This window comes from Rhodnius prolixus, unplaced genomic scaffold (genome assembly GCF_049639745.1).
Source record: "Rhodnius prolixus isolate KJV_2025 unplaced genomic scaffold, Rpr scaffold_1, whole genome shotgun sequence".
In the NCBI taxonomy this organism is placed as follows: Eukaryota; Metazoa; Arthropoda; class Insecta; order Hemiptera; family Reduviidae; genus Rhodnius; species Rhodnius prolixus.
The window spans coordinates 8237977-8258647 of record NW_027411581.1 but is presented as its reverse complement, the minus strand read 5'-3'; the positions used below and the strand labels follow the sequence as shown (position 1 = coordinate 8258647).

The window sequence follows — 20671 nt, the reverse complement described above, 5'->3', positions numbered from 1 at the left end:
ATGTATAAATATGCGATAACATCCAAATATCTGGAAATATGTGAAATAAAAGTAGACTCAAACGGCTTAAAAAGTGTCAGTATGAATACTTCTAGTTGAAAAACGTCTGTAAATTGCCTAGAAAAAAATATGTAAATACATACGAATCCGTTCCCTAATTATGATAAAATGTATATTATATCTTCGTTATTAAATAGGTACTTTATTTTAACTCTATTCCAAATTATTCTTCGGATTTCTCTTTAATGTGCCCTTTATTCTGAAGTTGTCACATATACATGCATGTTAAAGTAGAAAAATACCAAGTTAGAGTCGGCACTGTTTAAATTTGAATCACGGATTTAAAAGAATATTTCAGTCTTGAATTCATCTTACCGAAATATTCGTGAGCACAATTACACAGTTAATAACAAAGTGCATTATTCAACAACAATTATTGATTTCTCAATTGTAATTTAATTTAGTCCCCCTAATTTTACTTATGGTAAAATACTGGAATAATTAGCTGCCCTAAAAATATGCATATCTTATTTATTTTATATTACATATACACAACATTGTGAGAAGAACAGCTACATTTTGCGATAAAGCCAGATAATTTATTACCTATTATTATAAACGTTTGACTGCTACATAAAATAACAATTACTTTAATCGAAGAATGAACTTAAACAGACGATTTTTATTAAAAATAAAATAAATAAATAAAATAAACAAAATCATTGATGTAAGTTGATATAAGCATTTTTTAAAAAAAGTATTTGAATTTTTTAGCCTCATAATTTGTTTTATTTTTTATAACGTTTTCTTTTAAACCTGTAATTAACAGTTTCATTATTATAGATTAATAGATATTACAGTCAATCTACAGTGCTACTTGAACAAATATTTTGTAGATGAAAATGGCCAGCATAAGGGTCTGTGACATCTAATAAATTCTAAAAAATGTGAAGGAAAAGTTAATGCAGCAAAATTACTTAAATTATATCAACTAAGCATGAATGAAATGTTGGGTACTAGCTGATTTGTGTACCTTTTGGCGTTTAATCAACCCTTGTACTTAACATTTTAAACTGTAAGTTTTTGTTAAGGAGTAACTGATATAAATAAAATAAAATCCAAGACTTAGACCGGGAAGCGAACCCAGTAACACAATACTTTGCGGACCTTAAACGCTCTCGGCCTTATTTTACCCGAATATATTCTTGTCTTAAAGTTATCTTCTTTTTTTTCTAAAATAACTTGAAAAGTTAGCTCCTTCAACAAAAATGGATTTACTAAAATAAACCAATAAAAAAAACTAAACTATTTTTCTAAATTTAAATAAATTAAATTTGTACCAAATTAGAATTCCTATAAAAAAGACTTGGCATGCGTTTATGCTAAAAAAATAAATAAATAAATAAAATCGCCAAAATAGCATGATAAGATTTCATCACCTTAGCGGATAGTGAGGGTGCTAGAATAATGGAATTGGCATTAGACTTTCCCATACTAACTGTTTATAATTTTAGAAGAGAGATAAACAAGATTTGTGTGGGGAAATTAGAGATACATTTCTAAATCCGAGTTGGTATTCTATTAAGACGCAATAGTCCAATCGTCCACAGCAGTGAAATCAAAATTTAGCAAGTCAAACTTACACGACCTCTTTTATTGCTATTTAATACTAATTAGAGCCGCCTTTTGGACCGCTTTGATACAGAATACAGCATCAATACCCCTGTAAAAACTTTATAAGGCTACTGTGGGCTCCTGTAAAATCACACAATTAAAAATAGAATTTGTGATTAAATTTGAACAACATTCTTAAAAATAAAGTTGAAGGGAATTTTCCCTTTTTATAATATTTAAAAATATTAATAATAAAGAATGTGTCACCATGATGCCTGCTAAAAATGAGTCACATTGTGTGAAAATAAGCATGATGAAGTCAGCACTGTTGTTCGAGAGAGAGCAAACTGCCCACAACTTAGCGATGATGCACAATAATTCAACACAATGTTAAATTGAAAAATGTATGCACTAAATCATAGGAACTGTTCCGTCGAATTTAAGGATTTTACTTTCTTTTTGTTAAAAACAATTTATTATAGTGTGTAATTTACGTTCATGTGCATTCTGAATTGTGTTCCTTTCATGAGAATGACTAAATTAAACTTGATCATTGTGTCATGATGCCATTATGTTCTGATATTTTGCTTTCATGTTCACCTGTTCAAGACCCATAATCACGAGAATAATATATAGCGTATAAACTTTTAATTTATACACATAATTCCATTTTGCTATGAAAGGAGTTGTTGGTTTCTGATCTAAATTACACTCGTGAGAGATTTTTCAGCGTCTTAGGTTTTCAAGAACCAAGAACTTGGTCTTCACCTTTTGAGAAAACCTACAAATATTAAAATGTATAGAACAAAATAGACGATGACAGCTACAAGGTTTGTAATTTGGTCGAATTTATTCTCTCTACTAAAGGGATTCCTTCCTTTTTATAAAAGGATTAGTTCATTGTCTTCCATGTGTGGTTTACCTTTTTGATAAAACCTTAAGATTTTGAGTAAATCCCTTTTGACTCTACTCCTTAATTTCAATAACCCGCTTGCTCTTCCAGATACACCTTCTCAATAATATTTTTGAATATTTAAAATTGTGGGGTTCAACCAAACTCTCCAATCTGCAAAGGATTCAATCGCTACAATCTAAAATACTTCGAACTATCGTAAACGCTCTATTTTATGTTTCCAACCTGACTATATACACTGACCTTAACATTCCTTTTGTCACCCATGTTGCTAAAACACGATACAGAAAACTCCACTTCAGCCTGCAATCTCATATAAATCCTCTAGCTAAAAATCTTTCTTCTAGAACTCTTCCTGACAACCCGACAAGACGTCTTAAAAGACAGTGGCCTCGTGATCTCCTCTCAGGTGAAGAGAGTGACTAACCATATAATGTTTTGGAGTGTTACCACTGGGTAACTTCTCCACTCATTACCTTAGCATTTGTTACTCTATTATCACTGTTACTTATAGCGCTAACGCGCTGATTGTAGCACAATAAACGCAAAAAAAAAAGAAAAGAATATTTAAAATTACATTATTATTTTCAAATTCAAAATTACTGTTTTGAATACGTCTGATTCTGGCTGTCATTACAACATATTTTAGGAATAGGATGAAAATTACTGCCAATTTCAGTCATATTTTGTATTTGTTCTAATAAACAACAGTTTAATAGCTGAGCTTTCGACCTAACGACAAAGGTTATCTTCAGGGCTAATGGCAATGTAATATTTTACATCATTAAAGGGTTGGTGTGTCTTTTGTCTGAAAAGACGTTATGAACTGAGTGACATCCAGTGATAGTCCCTAGGTTGAAAGCTCGGCTTAATAAACAAATACAAAATATGACTGAAATTGGCAGTAATTTTTCATCCTATTGTAACAATCAATAAAAAATAATGAACAGTAATATTTTAAGAACTCGAATTCAAAGAATAAACTTAGCAGTTTTATTATTTATTTTTTTTAATTCTACAAAAAAAAAAGATAACATTTAGAGCTTCTTAAATCTCACCAATCTTACTAATGGTCCTTTTAAATCAGCCTAGCCAAACAAAACTTTTAAAAGTTCATTCTAAATAATGAATTTCTAAGTAATAAATATGGTAACGTTGAAGTAGGCGCTTACTTATCTGGTGTTTAGCAGAAAAAATCCCAGCAATTAGATAATTCCGCGAGAAAGATTACTTCAAAGAAGCTAAAGGAATTACTGCTCTAAATCTTAAGGTTAAATGTGAAGGCCACCTGGATGGAATCTTACTTGGTCGGTCACACATAAATACTTCTCGCAGGTTGGTGCAATAATAATAATAAAAAAATAAGAAGAAGAAAAGAAGAACAGGTTAAAAGGTCTTGTAATCAAGAAACATAAGCTCCATTAAAGAAAACTAAATATTAAACGTTCTGCGTTAAAACTTGACTTTAAAGATATATTTAAAAGTTTGCAATAATTTAAACTATGATAAATGTGTGATTTCAATTGTTACTATAGCAAATTACTAGACAAATTTTCTATTTTTAGATTTAGCTAGAGGTCCCCTGAATACGAAAAAGTAGTATTTTACTGTTTTGGAGAGATTTGGAGTTGAAGTTTGGATAATGGCCATTCCATCGCTGCTGTTATCGCTTCTTTCATCACTAGGCTGCTATCTATCTCACGGAGTCTGCAGCTGAACATGCTGTCATCCTATGTCTGGTCGTTGAGAGTCTTCGCAGAGGAACAAAACGCTAATCTGTGGAGGTACTATCGATGCTTTCCATGAGTTTAGGTTAGGTTATATCTCATAGGTAAATATAGTCAGCTTTTTGGTTATCCAGGAATTGTGGGAAGTATTTCTTAGTAGAGCTTCTTTCAGTTTTGCTGCCCCAGATAGCAAGCTTATCCGCACATGTACTGCGGTAGAGTCAGTGAAACCTCGGCATAAGAGACGGGTGGCGAACTAAGAACAACCTTTCTTCCCCAGGGTATTTCCTCAATGTGCCCTTACCCCCAGGCTGTAAATAGTTCAAGCAGTAGTAGCATGTTATCCTGGTCCTGCACACACCAAAATTACTTGAATATCCCATTTTAATACCATGGAGTGTCTACATTCATGTGCATATCCACCGACATCAAAAACGAGAAATCAAAGGAAGTTTAATTTTAAAAGCGTGTCTATTTTATTCGGACTTCCATCCAGCATCAGAGGTAGATTAGTTAGTTTAGTGTAGAAATTTCGACTTCAATTACGTTACAGCCTCGCATTACACTTGCTGACTGGGTCCTAATCTCCTCTGATACTTTTTAGCTGTTTTTTCAGCGTATGAATGATTTCAAATTCGTTCATTGTTTAGAACTGTTTACTGTTACTCGTTACAAATGACGCAATCACTCAGTGCGCATTCTCAGTTTTAATCTACCATTTTATTAAGCCTGAATACGCTACTGTTCAGTGTTGTATCACTAGAAAAAGTCATACGCTTTTTTTTTACTTGATTTTTTAACAACCATCTCTCTTTATACTGTCAAATCTTATTTGACAATCTTCATTAAAACATTTAATATGTACCACAAAGATTGCTATCTTTTCTTAACGTTCGCATAAATAATTAATTATTGCAATAAGTTGAAAGAACATTGATGGTTGTGTTTGCAAATTATAATCAAAGATAAAACACTGGCCATTAATATTTTCTGCTCCGTTGATAATTTAGTCCATGAATAAATATCTTAGAAATACATATTTTATTTGCATTGAATTTATTAATAACAGCTGTTAGAATTATGATTGTTTACAACCTTACTGAAAATTTGCTCTAAATCCTCTCTTAGTATAACAAGTCGACATTCTAACAAGCATTTTTTTTTTCAAATTACATATTTTGAAACATACATTTCATTTACATTAAACAGTTTGTAAAACTCAGCATTGAATTGGCACCTCAGAGGATAGCAGAGTTCCACTTAAATCCTAGAAATACCCGCTTTATAGAAAATATTGTCTGCGACGGAATATCCATTTTTCTGGTTACTTCGTAATTCTGTAAAGTATAAATTGAATGCACCATTGATTCAAAATTCTGGATACGCCTCTGATAAGCATACTATGACTAATAAACTCAATGACAAAATAAGAATTTTTTTTTGCTGTTGTCTCTGTTGTAATATTGGTCATTTCAACATATTGCATGGTTGCTTTTATCTTTTGCAACCTTAGAAGAAAATTAAATATGTTGTAAAAATGAAATGCACTGAAGAAAAATTGTCAACTGCAGAGAAAGTGTTTCAAATCAGAATAATTTTTAATCCTTTCGAAGAAAAAAAATTGTTCAATTTCAACAAAGTACTATTTTTTTATTGATTATCTCCAAAATGGATAAAAAATTTTAGTCGGGGCCACGTAATGTTCAAAGGGAGGAGTTGGGCGCGGTAGTCGACAGAAGCTTTGTTAGGGAAAGTTAGATCATCAATTCTTCCATAATGTCTGCGTGTATAAACATGTTCGGAATAATGAAGTAATAGAAATGAAGATAAAAAATAGTAAATAAACAAACAAAACAAAAGAAATCTAACTAGAAAAAAAATTATTGTTTTGTTGAATCGTGGTCAGACTGTATATTATATACATATGTACAAGATGAAAAGTGGGAGGGAAATTTATTTGTGTTTAGTTGGTGAAACTGAAGAATAGCTCAGTTCTATGGTTGTTTATATTTTTATAAGGTTAAGTATTGTTCTGGTGTACTTCATAGTTCGCAACTTGCATATGTCATCAGATTGCTTTGTTTTTGGTTTACAAACAAAACAAATCGTAAATATAATTTGAGCTGGTAAAATCAAAACATTATTTCCTCCAATTTGATACATTTAACCTCTCCAAGACAAATTTAGAAAGTGTCAGTGTTGTTTAGAAATTTCTAACATTGAATACGCAATCATCAATGTGCCATTGTTTGTAGTATTCGCATTGCCAACCTTGGTAAACTAACCAGATGTTCTCACGATTCAAGTAAAATAATTTAAAAACAAAACGAAACTGATTTTGAGCATCAAAGAGGAGCAGATTTAGTTGGACATATTGAGCTGGGGATGGGATTAGTTCAGCAGTGCTACTTCTTTTGAGTTGATTCTGTAGGAATGGACTAGCAAGTACTATGCCATCCAGCGATCTAGGTAGGTTGGATTAGATAATATATTCTTGGGTACTGTTTGAGGCTGTTAATATTGTTACGTTGAAAATGGTTTTTTTTTCTTCTTCTTTGCAAAAAATCTTCAAAGGTTGTCCGCTTCTAGCAGAGCTCGGTAAGTGATTATCTCCAATACACATACAGTGGTCAAAAAAAGTATTCATACACTAAGTTTTCTTACTTTTATCTACAGAACTTTTGTTTCTAGGATGACTATTTCTTCAGCACTGAAATCGATGATAGTAACAATGAATTTAATGCTCTCATTTTCTTTTATAAACATAAAGAATTGATTAAAAAGCAGAAAAATTAAACCCTATTGAAAATTTATGGTCTTGTTTGGAGCGAAAAATTCGAAAATTGAAATGTTCTTCCAGAAAAGAGCTCATAACCAATTTAAAGAAATCATGGGCAGAAATCACATCTCAAGAGACACTAAACCTGGTGGAATCTATGCCAAGGAGGCTTCAGGCAATAACGTATGCAAACAAAATTGCATAACGTATGCAAAAAAGGGATTGCATACAAAATATTAGGTCTTTAGTTTTGCGTTAATTATAACATTCAGACTGTGTTTGAATACTTATTTTGCATACAATAAATTATTTTTCTGCTTTTTAATCAATTCTTTATGTTTATAAAAGAAAATGAGAGCATTAAATTCATTGTTACTATCTTCGATTTCAGTGCTGAAGAAATAGTCATCCTAGAAACAAAAGTTCAGTAGATAAAGTAAGAAAACTTAGTGTATGAATACTTTTTTTGACCACTGTACATATATGTAGCTTTTGCAGCGGCGACAAGTAAGAGATGTAAAGCCTAGAAATTGGTTAGTCCTGACTTCATTTCTTAGAATTTAGACAGCAATGAGCAGGGTCGGATTTAGATGAAAAGAGGACCTAGCCTAGGCTATTCCACTTATGAGGCCCTCATAAAAACTTATAGACCCAATGAGCCGAACGCGTTGATCTTAACCAATACATTTTTATGTTTGTTTATTAGTCATATGCGTAGAATTTCTCCTTATTTTCGGTTCAGTGTTTTTAGAATAGTGTAATTTTAACTTTGCTAACAGTTAGAATGTAGGTCTTTGATCTTGAGGCCATAGGCTGAAGCGTAGTTAGCCTATAGGAAAAACTAGCCCTGGCTATGAGGAAATGCTTTATTATTGAAAGGTGGTTTCAAGTAACCTGGTTTCACGATTAATAAATGTAATTTATTTTATACATATATTATTTATTAAATATACATATAATGTAACCATGTAACAACCTCCTCCACTCAGTCAGCAAATGTTGTGCGATGCAGAAAAATAAGTGAAGTGGAAATCTCTTGATCAGTCTGATTAAACTACCTCTCATGATGGATTACAGTCCGAAATAGGTCAGGGATACCAATAAACATGTGTGCTATGACGGATAAATTCAAGAGATATCCAGTACTGCCAACCTAACCATATTTCTAAAACCAATTATTTGGCGAATACTAAGCAGTATGTGTCGAAGCCTCATTAACTAGATTTACTGATCATGGTTATAAACTAATATAATTAGAATCATAGTGCGTAATATTTACTGTTTATACGAACTTTGCCTTGGAACTAATAGAAAGCTGATTAGAGACAGAAAGATATCTCAATAAATCCACATAAGGCGCTTAGACAATTAAGCGAAATATTGAAATTATCTCAAGCTCTAAATGGGCAAGATTATGTGATAATACAATTAACAAAAGAATTAGTTTAAACAATAGAAAATTAAGTTCTTTTCAATACAGAGTAGTCTTAACAATACTACAAAAAGCAAGAGTAAGTAAAAAAAGGCAAATCTAAGGACACAAGTTAGTTTAGCAACCAAATACCGTAATGTCCGCCTTCCCTTCCTGTATAGATAATTAGAGGTTTTTGTCTCTAGTATTGTTTTGAAAAGCGTAGTTAACGCTAACAGTACTGTGTTTTTTTTACTACCATAATATAATTACTTTTTTAATTTCCATAATTCTTTTTTTTTTGTAATTATTAATATATGATTATTATATAACGGTTGATGGTAGCCTAAATTACCTACATTTTTTTTTTAACCACATTCTTTTATAAAATAATGAGGAAAAGTCTGCAAAATGTCATTTCATTCTGATTAATCTCTTTTTCAAGTTTTTTTTTTTAATTACTGGTCAATTAATCATTGAAAAATATTTGTGACATTTATTTAAACATTGAGAGTGTTCATATCCACTTGACTTCTGGAATCCCCCACGTGAAGTAAAAACACAACACTTTACTCTTGCGAAAAAACAATATCCTAAAAGTTTGCACACTTTTTTTTACGACATTTTTCGAGATATTTAAAGCTTAGAATTTCTGCTAAATTTAAAAAAATTACGTGAGCTATTATATCCCTCTTTTTAGTTTATTGGCTTTGACTTATTCATTAGTACATTGTGGTGCTGGATTCGATTTAGATTTTAGAATAGAATATTTTGTTTTCCTCTTACTTCAATAAGCCACTTTTTCCTCCTTTAATAATAAAAAAACTAGCCATTGTAAACCAAATGTTGATATTACAAAGAAAAATTTAGAACTTTATAAGTATATATAATACAGCTAACCGGACTGATCCACCACCCCCCTCCCCCAAAAGTGCCCTTAATCGAAGTATTCCAGAAAAATGTTTCCTATAAAAGTTATAGAACTATGTGTGATCTGTAATTATACCTAGTTTGAAGGAAATCGAACAAGTGGTTTTTTTAAAAAAATTAAAAAAGTGAAAAATCTATTCAGTAAAGTGGTACTTCCGGTGGGCCTATTTCAACCAAAAATTTACTGTCGCTTCCTCTGGTGGCACCTGAATGAAATATCAAATTTGAACTTCCTACGACTTTCCGTTCCTGAGATATAGAGGATAAACTCACTGCAGAGCTGTAAAGTCAGTCCAAACCTATGCCATCAAGGCACGTTGGGTTAGAGAACCGCGATTCTAGGAATTCCAGATCTGTAACCCAACGTGCCTTAGCCGTGATTTTTAATAACACTTTTCTCTCTCTTCTCTCTGACTTGCCGAATGCGATCGGTTTTCTTCGGCAATTCTCGGCTCAGTTGACCATTATTAATTTTATTCCAAATTTAATATTATATAACATGAAATATGCACACTCACACGACTTTTTTTTACTATTGCATACATAGTTGTGTTTTCTTGTAAACCAGAATGTTTTACCGGAAGTGGCTACTTTAACTTACACAATACATTCTAATGGAACTATTTTTGAAAAACTATTGATCACACTCACACGACTTTCTCTTACCATTACCAATTTAGTTGGGTTTTCTTGTAAACCAGAATGTTTTACCGGAAGTGGCTACTTTAACTTACACAATATATTCTAATGGAACTATTTTTGAAAAACTATTGATCACACTCACACGACTTTCTCTTACCATTACCAATTTAGTTGGGTTTTCTTGTAAACCAGAATGTTTTACCGGAAGTGGCTACTTTAACTTACACAATATATTCTAATGGAATTATTTTTGAAAAACTATTGATCACACTCACACGACTTTCTCTTACCATTACCAATGAAGTTGTGTTTTCTTGTAAACCAGAATGTTTTACCGGAAGTGGCTACTTTAAATTACACAATACATTCTAATGGAACTATTTTTGAAAAACTATTGATCAGACTCACACGACTTTCTCTTACCATTACCAATGTAGTTAGGTTTTCTGTAATGAAAAGTTAATGTAGTAAAATTACTAAAATATCAATGAACTATATATATTAATGAAATCTTGGGTACTAGCTGACTTGTGTACCATTTGGCGTTTAATCAACCCTTATACTTAACTTTTTAAAGTGTTAGTTTTTGTTAAGAAGATATACTGTAATGCTTTGGCAGCTTCTGTAGTTCTGAACCCTTTCAAAGCCACTTTTTGGAACTTCCCTATTCTGTTACACTAGGGGGCGTAATGCAGGGACGGTACAATACAATAACTTTGCCTATCTACCAATCCATCAGGAAACTAAACATGAGAACTAAGAGAAAAGGCCTATCACTATCATCTACCTGACTACCGATGGGAACTTCAATCAACCTTCTTTCGATCATTTTAATTACAGAAAATAGAAATTCAACAGGTGTTTTCTCGATCTCTACCGTATTTATTTGACTTTCTTCTATTATAATAATATGAAAGAGTAATTTCATACCTATCAACATAAATGGATAGTGAATTTATCTTCTATGAAATAATAAGAATATGTAACATCTCCCGAGTAATGTGCATCTAGCCACTTTCAATATTAAACTTGAATCTAGAAGTATACGTGCGTGATACCTGCAATATTAAAGTACATGAAGAAGAAGGTAGTGTGCATCTATGTACAATAAATTGCTGATGTAGGAGTATCGCAGTTGTAAAAGAAAACTAAAAAAATAAATAATATTTTAATAAACTATCGATATCGGTATGATTTTTGTATTAATTTACATATAGTAGGAGAAGCATGCAGGCTACTGATGGAATGAAATTTCTATTAAAAATAAAATTCATCTCCACAATACTCTGATATTAATGTAGTTTGATAGGTAAGTAAATAACTTTCTAAAATCAATGGGTGGGAAAAATTAGTTGTCTGATGTGAAATAATCACAGATACATATAGTATATACAGGTGCATGTTGAAAGTGCATGGAGAAGTGGTGAGCATCTTTGTAGAATAAATTGCTGATGTAGGAGAATTGCAGTTGTTGTTTTTTTTTAAATTTATTTCCTTATTTACAATCTGTATAATATAGTATACAGTAGGGAGAATGGAGGATAGATGGATGCGTGAAAGGCAGGAGGAAAGAAACTGCCCAGAGGTAGCTGGTTTTTAGGCCTTCAGACTGCGAGGAAGCCGCGGGGCCACTGGCGATTCAGTCGGCGCATATTGTTAGGAATGTCAGAGGAGGCGAGAGACTGTACAAGAGGATTAGAGCTAGTGGAGAGAGCCGTATGGAATTTTTGATATTTAGTTTTGGCGAGTTGGTCTATAAAGGGAATGTTGAGTTCGCTGCGAAGAGTAAGGTTAGTCACCGCAGAAAGGAGCGTCAGCTATCTTTCGGAGTAGTTTTGACTGTAATGTTCTGTACAGTCCGTATGTTTGTAGGTTTGGCTGAACCCCACAGCTCTAGTCCTGTAAGTCCACATAGGTTTGAGGATAGTACTGTATATTAAGCGTTTGAGTTTAATGGGCAATTTGGAGCATCGTCCAACAAGTCTGTAAAGCAGTTTCGCACGTTTCGTCCTTGCTTGTCTCTTAAATCTAGTATGTGGGTTCCACGTGAGTCTTTTGTCTATAAAGAGCCCAAGGTAGCGCACCAGATCTGTACAAGGCAGTTGTAAAGAACATATTCAAACATTGAAGATACATTTTAGAGAAAACAAAAAGAAGATGGTTAAAAAGTGAGAAAAAAAAAGAAATTTAGTGTAAGTACACTTCCGCTAATGGATTTTCATAGAAAACGGAAACTGAAGCGCCCTGCGATATTTCCTTTTTGAGATAACCGGCACCGAATCCTTAGTCCTTGTACCGCTGAAGTGAGTACAAACGCGAACTTAGTAAAAAGGACGAAATTAAGGTATTTTCTTTTCCAATCCTAAGGGCCTGTGATAAAGGTTTAAATGATTTTGTAATAAATGAAACTTTATTCTGTTCCAACATCATTTATTGTTTTGTTTCCAGTTCCCTGAATATGTTAAATTTAAATATTAGTCTATAAAAATTAAAAATTGGAAATGTAAATAAATATCATACCCTAAATATCACTTAAAATGTCTGAAATAACATTGTTATTTACTTTATATAACCAGGAGGATGCAACAAATAGAAAACTTTTTTTTTTTGGCAACTCTTCAACACTTTCATTTACTGTTGTGTTCTTATTGTTATTGTTACAATGATACAAATTACCTCCCTTTTTGTTTTGTTCTGTCGACTTACAATTAACTATTCTAATCGTGCGAACAATGCGCAAATTGCTGTTCAATAAAGCAGAGCAGCCTGAAGCCAGTAGAAAGTTTGAACGTCACTGTTGCTAGGCACAAAAAACAAAGAAGAAGGAAGATGTACAAGGGAAATTATTTTTTACACTTTCTCTTACTCTGGAGTTGAGGAATCGTTTCAAAGCATTTCCTCAAGGTTGGGTTTTTATTGATAGTTTGTGATTTAATGTTGGCTGTACGAGGGAAAAAAATAATTTGGCCATTCCTTTTTCATGAATCTTTCTCGCTGGCTATCTTTTCCTGAACTTTCTCCTCAATAATAATTAGAATATATCGTCGCCTAAGAAGTGATACCTTGTAACTAGAAAATATCAACTTTACAAGAGAAGGAAAAAACAGGATATAAAATTCATTTTAAGGCATACAGTAATTCTTCTTTCAATATTAACTATTAGTGTGACTGTCGTCTTGAAAGTGTAATTTATATAAAATAAATTTTATATATATATTCATTTTTTATATATAAAAATGTAATTTTCGTTGAAATTGTAGTTACGAGGTATCACTTCTTAGGCGACGATATGTTCAAGAGTTTGTATAATGAACATACGAACAAACAGCACTTACTTGAGAGAAAACCAATAATTTGACGAAAAACATTCAACATTTTCTCTCATTGCAGTTATGGTCATTCTTTTTTTGACATGTATCTCTTATTCTAGTAAGACAAATTTACTGAATAAAGTAAACAAGTACTTATGTTAGATGTTATTCTGAAGTAATAATTGCAGTTTGAATCCAGCCGTGCATTTCATACTTTTTTTTTGCTGTTCTAGGTTACTTCATGTGAGATGGCTTGATGACGTCGAGGAGGATTTGAGGAAAATGGGTGTGCGAAGATGGAGACAGAAGGCTTTTGATAGAGCTCAGTGGGGCGCCTTGATTGAGGAGACCCTAGGCCTTATAGGACTGTAGCGCCGATGAGGAAGGAAGGTTATTTCATGTTGAGGCTGAATTCGTTTCTCCATCCATGCAGGCGCTGCCGTCAAATCGGAAAATTGCAGGTATTATTATTTTTATTATTATTATTTTTTTCGGCGCATCAACTGCAAGGTTATTAGCGCCTATATTATTATTATTTTTATTATTATTATTATTTATTATTATTATTATTATTTATTATTATTATTATTATTATTATTTGAAATAAACAATTGCTGGTCGGCTAGGGGCACCAGCTACGATCAAACAGTCTGGCCAATATGCACCCAACACTATTTCAGTGTAAGCTAGTCATACACTACACTATTTCACTGTCCGGACTTTGTAAGAGATCGCATAGCATTATCGCCTCATTTATCGAGGGGAATATTTGGAATAGATACTAACGAAAATTGGTTGGTATAAAGAATTATAAAAGGATGATGTGTGTTAAGTTGGTGGGATTTAAGATGAAGCATTTGGGTTAAGTCATTGGGTGAAGGGGATTTGAAGATCTAAATGGATTGTCATGATAAGAGTTAAGTATGGACCAGTTAAGCCGCGGGAGCAAGATAAAGTTGCACTCGCATGTCGTCGTATTCTGGTTGATGTTCTCCCAACTCCAGCGTAAAAGCTCTTCTGGGTCCTATGTAGTGAAAGTTTCTTTCAGAACAGCGGAAGAGTCTTGGCCACTGGGACCTGTGTTAAGTCGGGAGAGCAAGGATTGAAGGATTCTTGTGATTGAAGGAAGCGAACCCATTTACCCTCACAAGAAAGGTCTGAGTAGGAAATCTGATGATTGTGATACTTTCTCTTGTAAAGGTAAGGGATTAGTATAGTGGTTAGAGTGCTGTATTCCAACGAGGATATCCTGGGTTCAACTCTTGCTACTAGCCCTTGAAGTTTCTCTTTCTAGCAGCTTCTTACAGTGCAATGTCCGGTGTGGAAAGAAAACGAGAGATCGGCACCGCTAGAACTTGGGCCCCCATTGAGCGCAGTGTGATGAGATGTGCCTTACACTGTGAGTGAAAATACTGAGCCAATTCACGCTTTCAATGCAAACCTTGTAGGTTGCGATAGTGGTATCAATTTTAAGCTCCAAACTTATTTTGGGGTTTGGAGATGTTCTGGTCCAGCCCGGACCCTCCATAATGTGTGACTCACTATTCTCTAAGACCACGACTCCTTCCCGAGACTAATGCCTATAAGAGATACACACAGAGTGCGAATTGAGGTTAGCTATATTTTGTGCCAAACACGCCTTTATCTAGATATTAAGTTCTCACACATATATCGAATTATTTATTGGCCATAGGAATACTCTTTCCTGCCCTAATAATCGCCACAAATATATGCCTCTATTGGTTTACAGTTAGACTGTGTGATTTATGGCATTCATCAGACGAGTCTGGTTAAATTGTTTCTTGGCGTTTCATTTTAGTGTCTCGTCACGACGTAACCCGTTTATTCAGCAAAACTTTCATGCGATTATTAACTTGAAAAATGATAGGGGATCCACAATTCGAATAACATATATTTTGGGAAGAATCTCCTGACTGACCATGACGTATGCTGAGGAATACTTCCGGTCAAGTCTCATTTTTGTAATTTTTTCTGCGATTTTGCCTCTTTTATAATTGAATATGACCCAAACATTTAGTGTTTAAAGGATATTGTAAGTTAGAATTCTGAGCATATTAGTTAGAAAGGTCATGTGAGTGGCTCATCAAATTTTTTAGTTGAGTAATCGCCTATTTTTTCAGGCGTTGCGAATTATGACACCAATTAGGTGTCATGGACACGGGCTTGAAGCTCATACTTTACTATAAACAATTTTTTTTCTCAACAAATAAAAAGTACGAGCGTCGTTTGAAAAGTCTGTGCAAAAATAAAAACTACTTAATTTTTTGGGGTAAACCTTTTTTATTTTTCAACATAGTCTCCTTTTAGGCTTATACACTTCGTCCAACGCTGCTCTAGTTTGTTGATCCCTTCCGAATAATAGGATTTGTCCAAGTCTGAAAAATAGCCATTCGTTTCTGCAAACACCTCCTCGTTTGAATAAAATCTTTTTCCCGCCAGCCATTTCTTCATATTGGGGTACAAATAGTAGTCCGAGGGTGATCCACAGTGACGAAACGACGCTTAAAGTCCTGCGGATTCTTCTGGAACAGCTGCAAACCGTCCTTGCAACACTTCACACGATTTCGTTTTTGGTCAAGCGTGAGCAATCGCGGCACCCATCTTGCGGATAGCTTTGTCATGTCCAAATGTTGATGCAAAATATTATGTACCCGTTCATTCGAGATGCCCACAGCACTAGCAATCTCACGCACCTTCACTCTTCTGTCATCCATCAGCATATCATGGATTTTATCAATGATTTCTGGAGTAGTAACCTCAACAGGGCGTCCAGAACGTTCAGCGTCACTTGTGCCCATATGGCCACTCCGAAAATTTTGAAACCACTTATAAACTGTTCTAATCGAATGTGCAGAGTCACCATAATGTTTATCAAGCTTCTCTTTAGTCTCCTGAGGCGTTTTGCTTTTCATAAAGTAGTGTTTAATCAACACACTAAATTCTTTTTCGTCCATTTTTTTGAAAATCACTCGACTTCCTCGATTCAAACGAATGCCAAACACAAAGAAATAGACCGATCTGGCTGAAACTTGGTGTGTGTTCTTCCAAGAGATGCTACTAACTAAACATAACCTCGATACGCGCCAGTAGTGCTATCCCTCTAATTGTTGTAGTTAATAAATTGACTTCACTGAGTCAAACGCACCCAAAGGGAGTCACATGTGAAATAACCTCTTTTTAGTCTTAATGCCACTTCAAAAAGATGTATTTTCGTGAATATGAAACTCAATTAAAAAAAAAATGTTAGATTTTTTTTTTGAGGTGATTTTGGAACATTTTTATTTATCACTAGAGAATAGTGATATTATTAGAATTTGCTATACAAAAAAAAAAAAATAGAACTTTAAAAAAAATTATATAGCAAGCAGTGAGAAAAAGAAGTTAACCTTCAAGGTTATTTTAGGTTATAATCAGGTGAGTTCACCAATCTCATTCAAGGCGCTTATCTTATATTTAGGGCGATGTACGAATAATCAATGTGAATGGTTTTAATTCAATAATTTTTTTTTAAAAACTATTTTTTTCAACTAAACTATCAATTTATAAAGTTTTATGTAATGAAATAAAGGAGATAATTATTTTAGTATTATTTTTGGTAACTAGCTTTATTTTAAATTTAGTTAATCTCGTCTCTTGGCAACCAGCATTAATTAGCGAAATATTTTTGTGTTATGATTACAGGAAATGGTCTAGTTTTCTGTCTGTTTGTTTGTTTTAAGTAAATAAATCTTAGCTTTAAATTATTGTGAAAAATATATTCCTGTTTTATGTGAATTAAAATTATTGTGTGAAACATACATATGGTTCTCACTTACTGCAGTAGATAGATAGATTAGACTAGGGCGGCCTCAAGGCCTACGCCACTACGACCACTTTGGATCTATTGTGGCTCCCTTCACTCTAAAGCTCACCCTCCAGACCTGTCCTTTTAATCAGACTCTTAATGCTGGAGAGCGGCTCTTGGGTAAAACTCACAGGCCTTGGTTTTTCCTCTCCGAGAAGTAACATCCTTAGCCACTTACTACAGTAAGTTACAGGGATTGTTCAGATTTCCAGCTAACTCTCTAGAAATAGTTTCTAGTCGTGTTATCATTGAAACTTTTCAGCATGTCGTCTTCGAAATCTGGGCCATGTCACTCAGTTGAACAATACGATACAAAAGCGTCTCTACAAATTACTATCTTATTAGTTTGCAATTTATTACATTTATTAAGTCCATAAATTTTCTAGATTTAAATTTTGTAAAAGTATTTATTTCTTAATAACTTCACGTAGTTGTTACTGTTCGTTATTTTTGGTGACTGAATCATAGTTTCAATAGGATGAAAAATTAATGCCAGTTTCAGTCATTAAAAACTTTATTCTGACGAGCTTTCGACACACCAACCCTCTAATGATTTAAAACTGTACACTGCAAATTAGCCCTGAAGATGACCTAGTCCCTAGGTCGAAAGCTCGCGGCAATCTTTTCATCCTATTTACATAGTTGTTGATCAGTTAGCTAGAAATTTAGAATCCAGGAAATAAAAAAGACACAGGTTGAAAAGAAAGCACTATCTTAGCGCTAAATCTTCTTCTTTCTTTATAATATTAGTAAGAATTAGAAAGTAAAATAGATTTCAAATTCTGATTGAAAATTGATTGAATCTCCATTATCTCCTTTGTAACAAACTTACTTTGAATAAATTCAGAGACAACATCATCAATTAATGTGCATCCAAACGGACTATTCTCCAAGAAATCTAGAATTAACTGAGAACTTGAAAATCTCCCTTCCTATTGTCAAGAGTTTTTGTAACTTTAGTATAACGGAAAGGCTTTATTGATAAAACAAAGGGAAGGGATTAGCTACGCGGTTAGCGTATTGGATTCCCTCGGTTCCCGGTTCGAATCCAGCTGCTGACCCTTAGATTCTCTCTTCCCAGGAGCTTCTTACAGACAACACTCCAGTGATGGACAGTGTTGTCTGTAACGAGAGAACACCGTCCGGAGGCGCTGAAAAAAGCTCCGGGCGCCAATAACCTGAGATGTTGAAGCGCCTTAAATCATTAAAAATATATATATATATATATATATATATATAATAAAACAAAATCAAATAATACGGATATTGAACTTCCTGTTATTTTGTGACAATTTGTTCGCGCACATGCGCATTCTGTGATTTCCGGTCAAAAGTAAAAAAAAATATTCCATTGCCAGACTTCCTTTTAAGTGAATGTTAAAACTGTTACCTGTTGAAAATTTCTTTGCCAAATATTGGGTATTCCTACAAAAAAAGATACCCTAATCTCTCCAATACAATTCCAATAGAACATTAAATACGCCTTACAAAGCAAGCAGGACGTAGAACTGGAGCAATCTGATACCAAGATATATATGGTTACTTGGCTATATCTTTATATAACTATATATTCATTTCTTGGAATAATACACCCTCATAGATTCCCGTAAATTATGTACTTTACTATTTACAGTTCTGCCAAAACTTATAGCCTGTATATTTGTCCTAGTTTACTCTAATTCTAGACTATCTGTAACCCAAATATTTTACATATTCTTTGTAATTGGATCAATGGATTTGTTTGTTCTATTCTCTCTGTCAACTTTGAATTAATTTATTCTATTACCTTAACTCTAATTCATTACTTTATTCCAATTTGATGAATCTGAATGTTCTCCGTCATTCACTAAACATCCAATGAATTGGCCACATCCGTTTCATTAAGGTTAAAAAACCATTCAGCGCCCGATTCAAAAAACCCGTGCATTTCCTGTTGGCTACAACGAGTTTCTTGCTGTATAGATTGCACCGGGAGTACTTTTAAAGCTTTTATATTTACCTTGTAATCGAAGATGATGCTTGGGCTTTATCTTCTAAGGTGCAATTTCAGTGCAATAGAGTGTTTACACCAAATGTTTTAGAAGGAATAAGTACGAGTAAACAAAATACAACATTTCTATCACAGTTTATAGACCATCAACAAGGGGGCTACTTTCTTACTGCTGGACGACGAGTCCATGAGTTTACTCTTGGTAAACCGCAGACAATGAAATATGTACAAAGATTCTAGTTACCACAAATACAACTCAAGCATCATTTCACTGGCCATCTTGGTCTAGGCCCCCATTAACTATTGCTTATTAGAAAATTTTCTTGTAAGGAAGTGAAGCGACTTGTATCATTTTATCATTCTCAAGTTTTTTAACTTGTTCAAATCCTGCAGTCTCCGTATTTTGTTATCTTATTTAAGGTTAGTTAACTAACATTTTACAGTTTGTTAAACTCAAGAATTAAAAATGATTCTTTAGCGATAACTAACCCGCCTGTTCTGTAACAAATTTTTCTAGAAAAGTTGTTCATTAAGAAAATAAAAAGCATTATATGTCCGTGTTTATTGTAAAAATCGAAGTTAATACAAAATCTTAAAAGCCGTTTATTCAAAAATTTGAGAAAAATGAAAAGTCTACTCAGAAAAATGGTGCCTAGAGATAAATGGCTATCTTCGCTGAATTACTGATCTGCAGATAAACTAATTATATAGTTTGAGCTTCTTGCATAAACCTTAAGCATGTACTGCTTATGTGTTTAAGGTGGAGTTTATTAGCTCGGATCTGCTGCGCAGATTGTGTCAGGAAGAGGAGGTAACGACCTCTCGGTCAGGAGCGGATGCGCAATGAAACCTTTGGCTCTTCTAGTCCAAAAGTGGTAGCGCGAAAAGAACTAGAAGGGAAAGTCCTCAACCTTCTTAGTATAAGGGAGGTTTCGTCTACTAGATCCAGAAGGGGAGCCTCTTTTGGCTGCAATGCCGTGGTGAATAGGTTCCGTCCAGCTAAGTTAATCCTAATCTTAATGTACTGCTTCCTGTTTTGGGAATACTCAAGAGTTACGATCCAATTAACGAGTATGATCCAGAGGCTCCGTCCAATTAACGGAGAAAGGTTGCATAATGCCATGACATTGGTAAACTGCATGCGTGGGGACATTGATGCTAATTATAGGCGCCACGGTAGCCGAGCGGTTAGAGGCGAGACCTGTAAAGCTAATCCTTAACAAAAACTTACAGTTTTAAAAGTTAAGTATAAGGGTTGATTAAACGCCAAAAGGTACACAAATCAGCAGTTCCCAACATTTCATTAATACTTCATTGATATAATTTAATTAATTTTACTGCATTAACTTTTCCTTCACATTTTTTAGAATTTATTAGATGTCACAGACCCTTATGCTGGCCATTTTCGTCTACAAAATATTTACTCAAGTAGCACACCATTTAACTTAGATTGACTGTAATATCTATTTATCTATAATAATCAAACTAT

General features: G+C 33.6%; 1 protein-coding gene across 8 annotated transcripts in view; it reads left to right on the top strand.

Annotated features, from left to right (window-relative positions):
- LOC141460049 (uncharacterized) overlaps nucleotides 1-20671 on the top strand; it is a 68185-nt gene that overhangs the window by 20184 nt on the left and 27330 nt on the right. For 5 of the 8 annotated variants that reach the window (XR_012461841.1, XM_074139702.1, XM_074139909.1 and 2 more), the window contains one exon: nucleotides 13561-13788. Coding sequence is in view for 5 of the 8 variants with exons in the window: in XM_074139702.1 (XP_073995803.1) it covers nucleotides 13561-13699 (139 nt within the window). In the remaining 3 variants the exon portion in view is untranslated. Of the gene's footprint in view, nucleotides 1-4092; nucleotides 4312-6316; nucleotides 6724-13560; nucleotides 13789-20671 lie in introns of those variants that run through there. The other 3 variants (XR_012461823.1, XM_074139983.1, XR_012461806.1) reach the window with 2 other exon arrangements.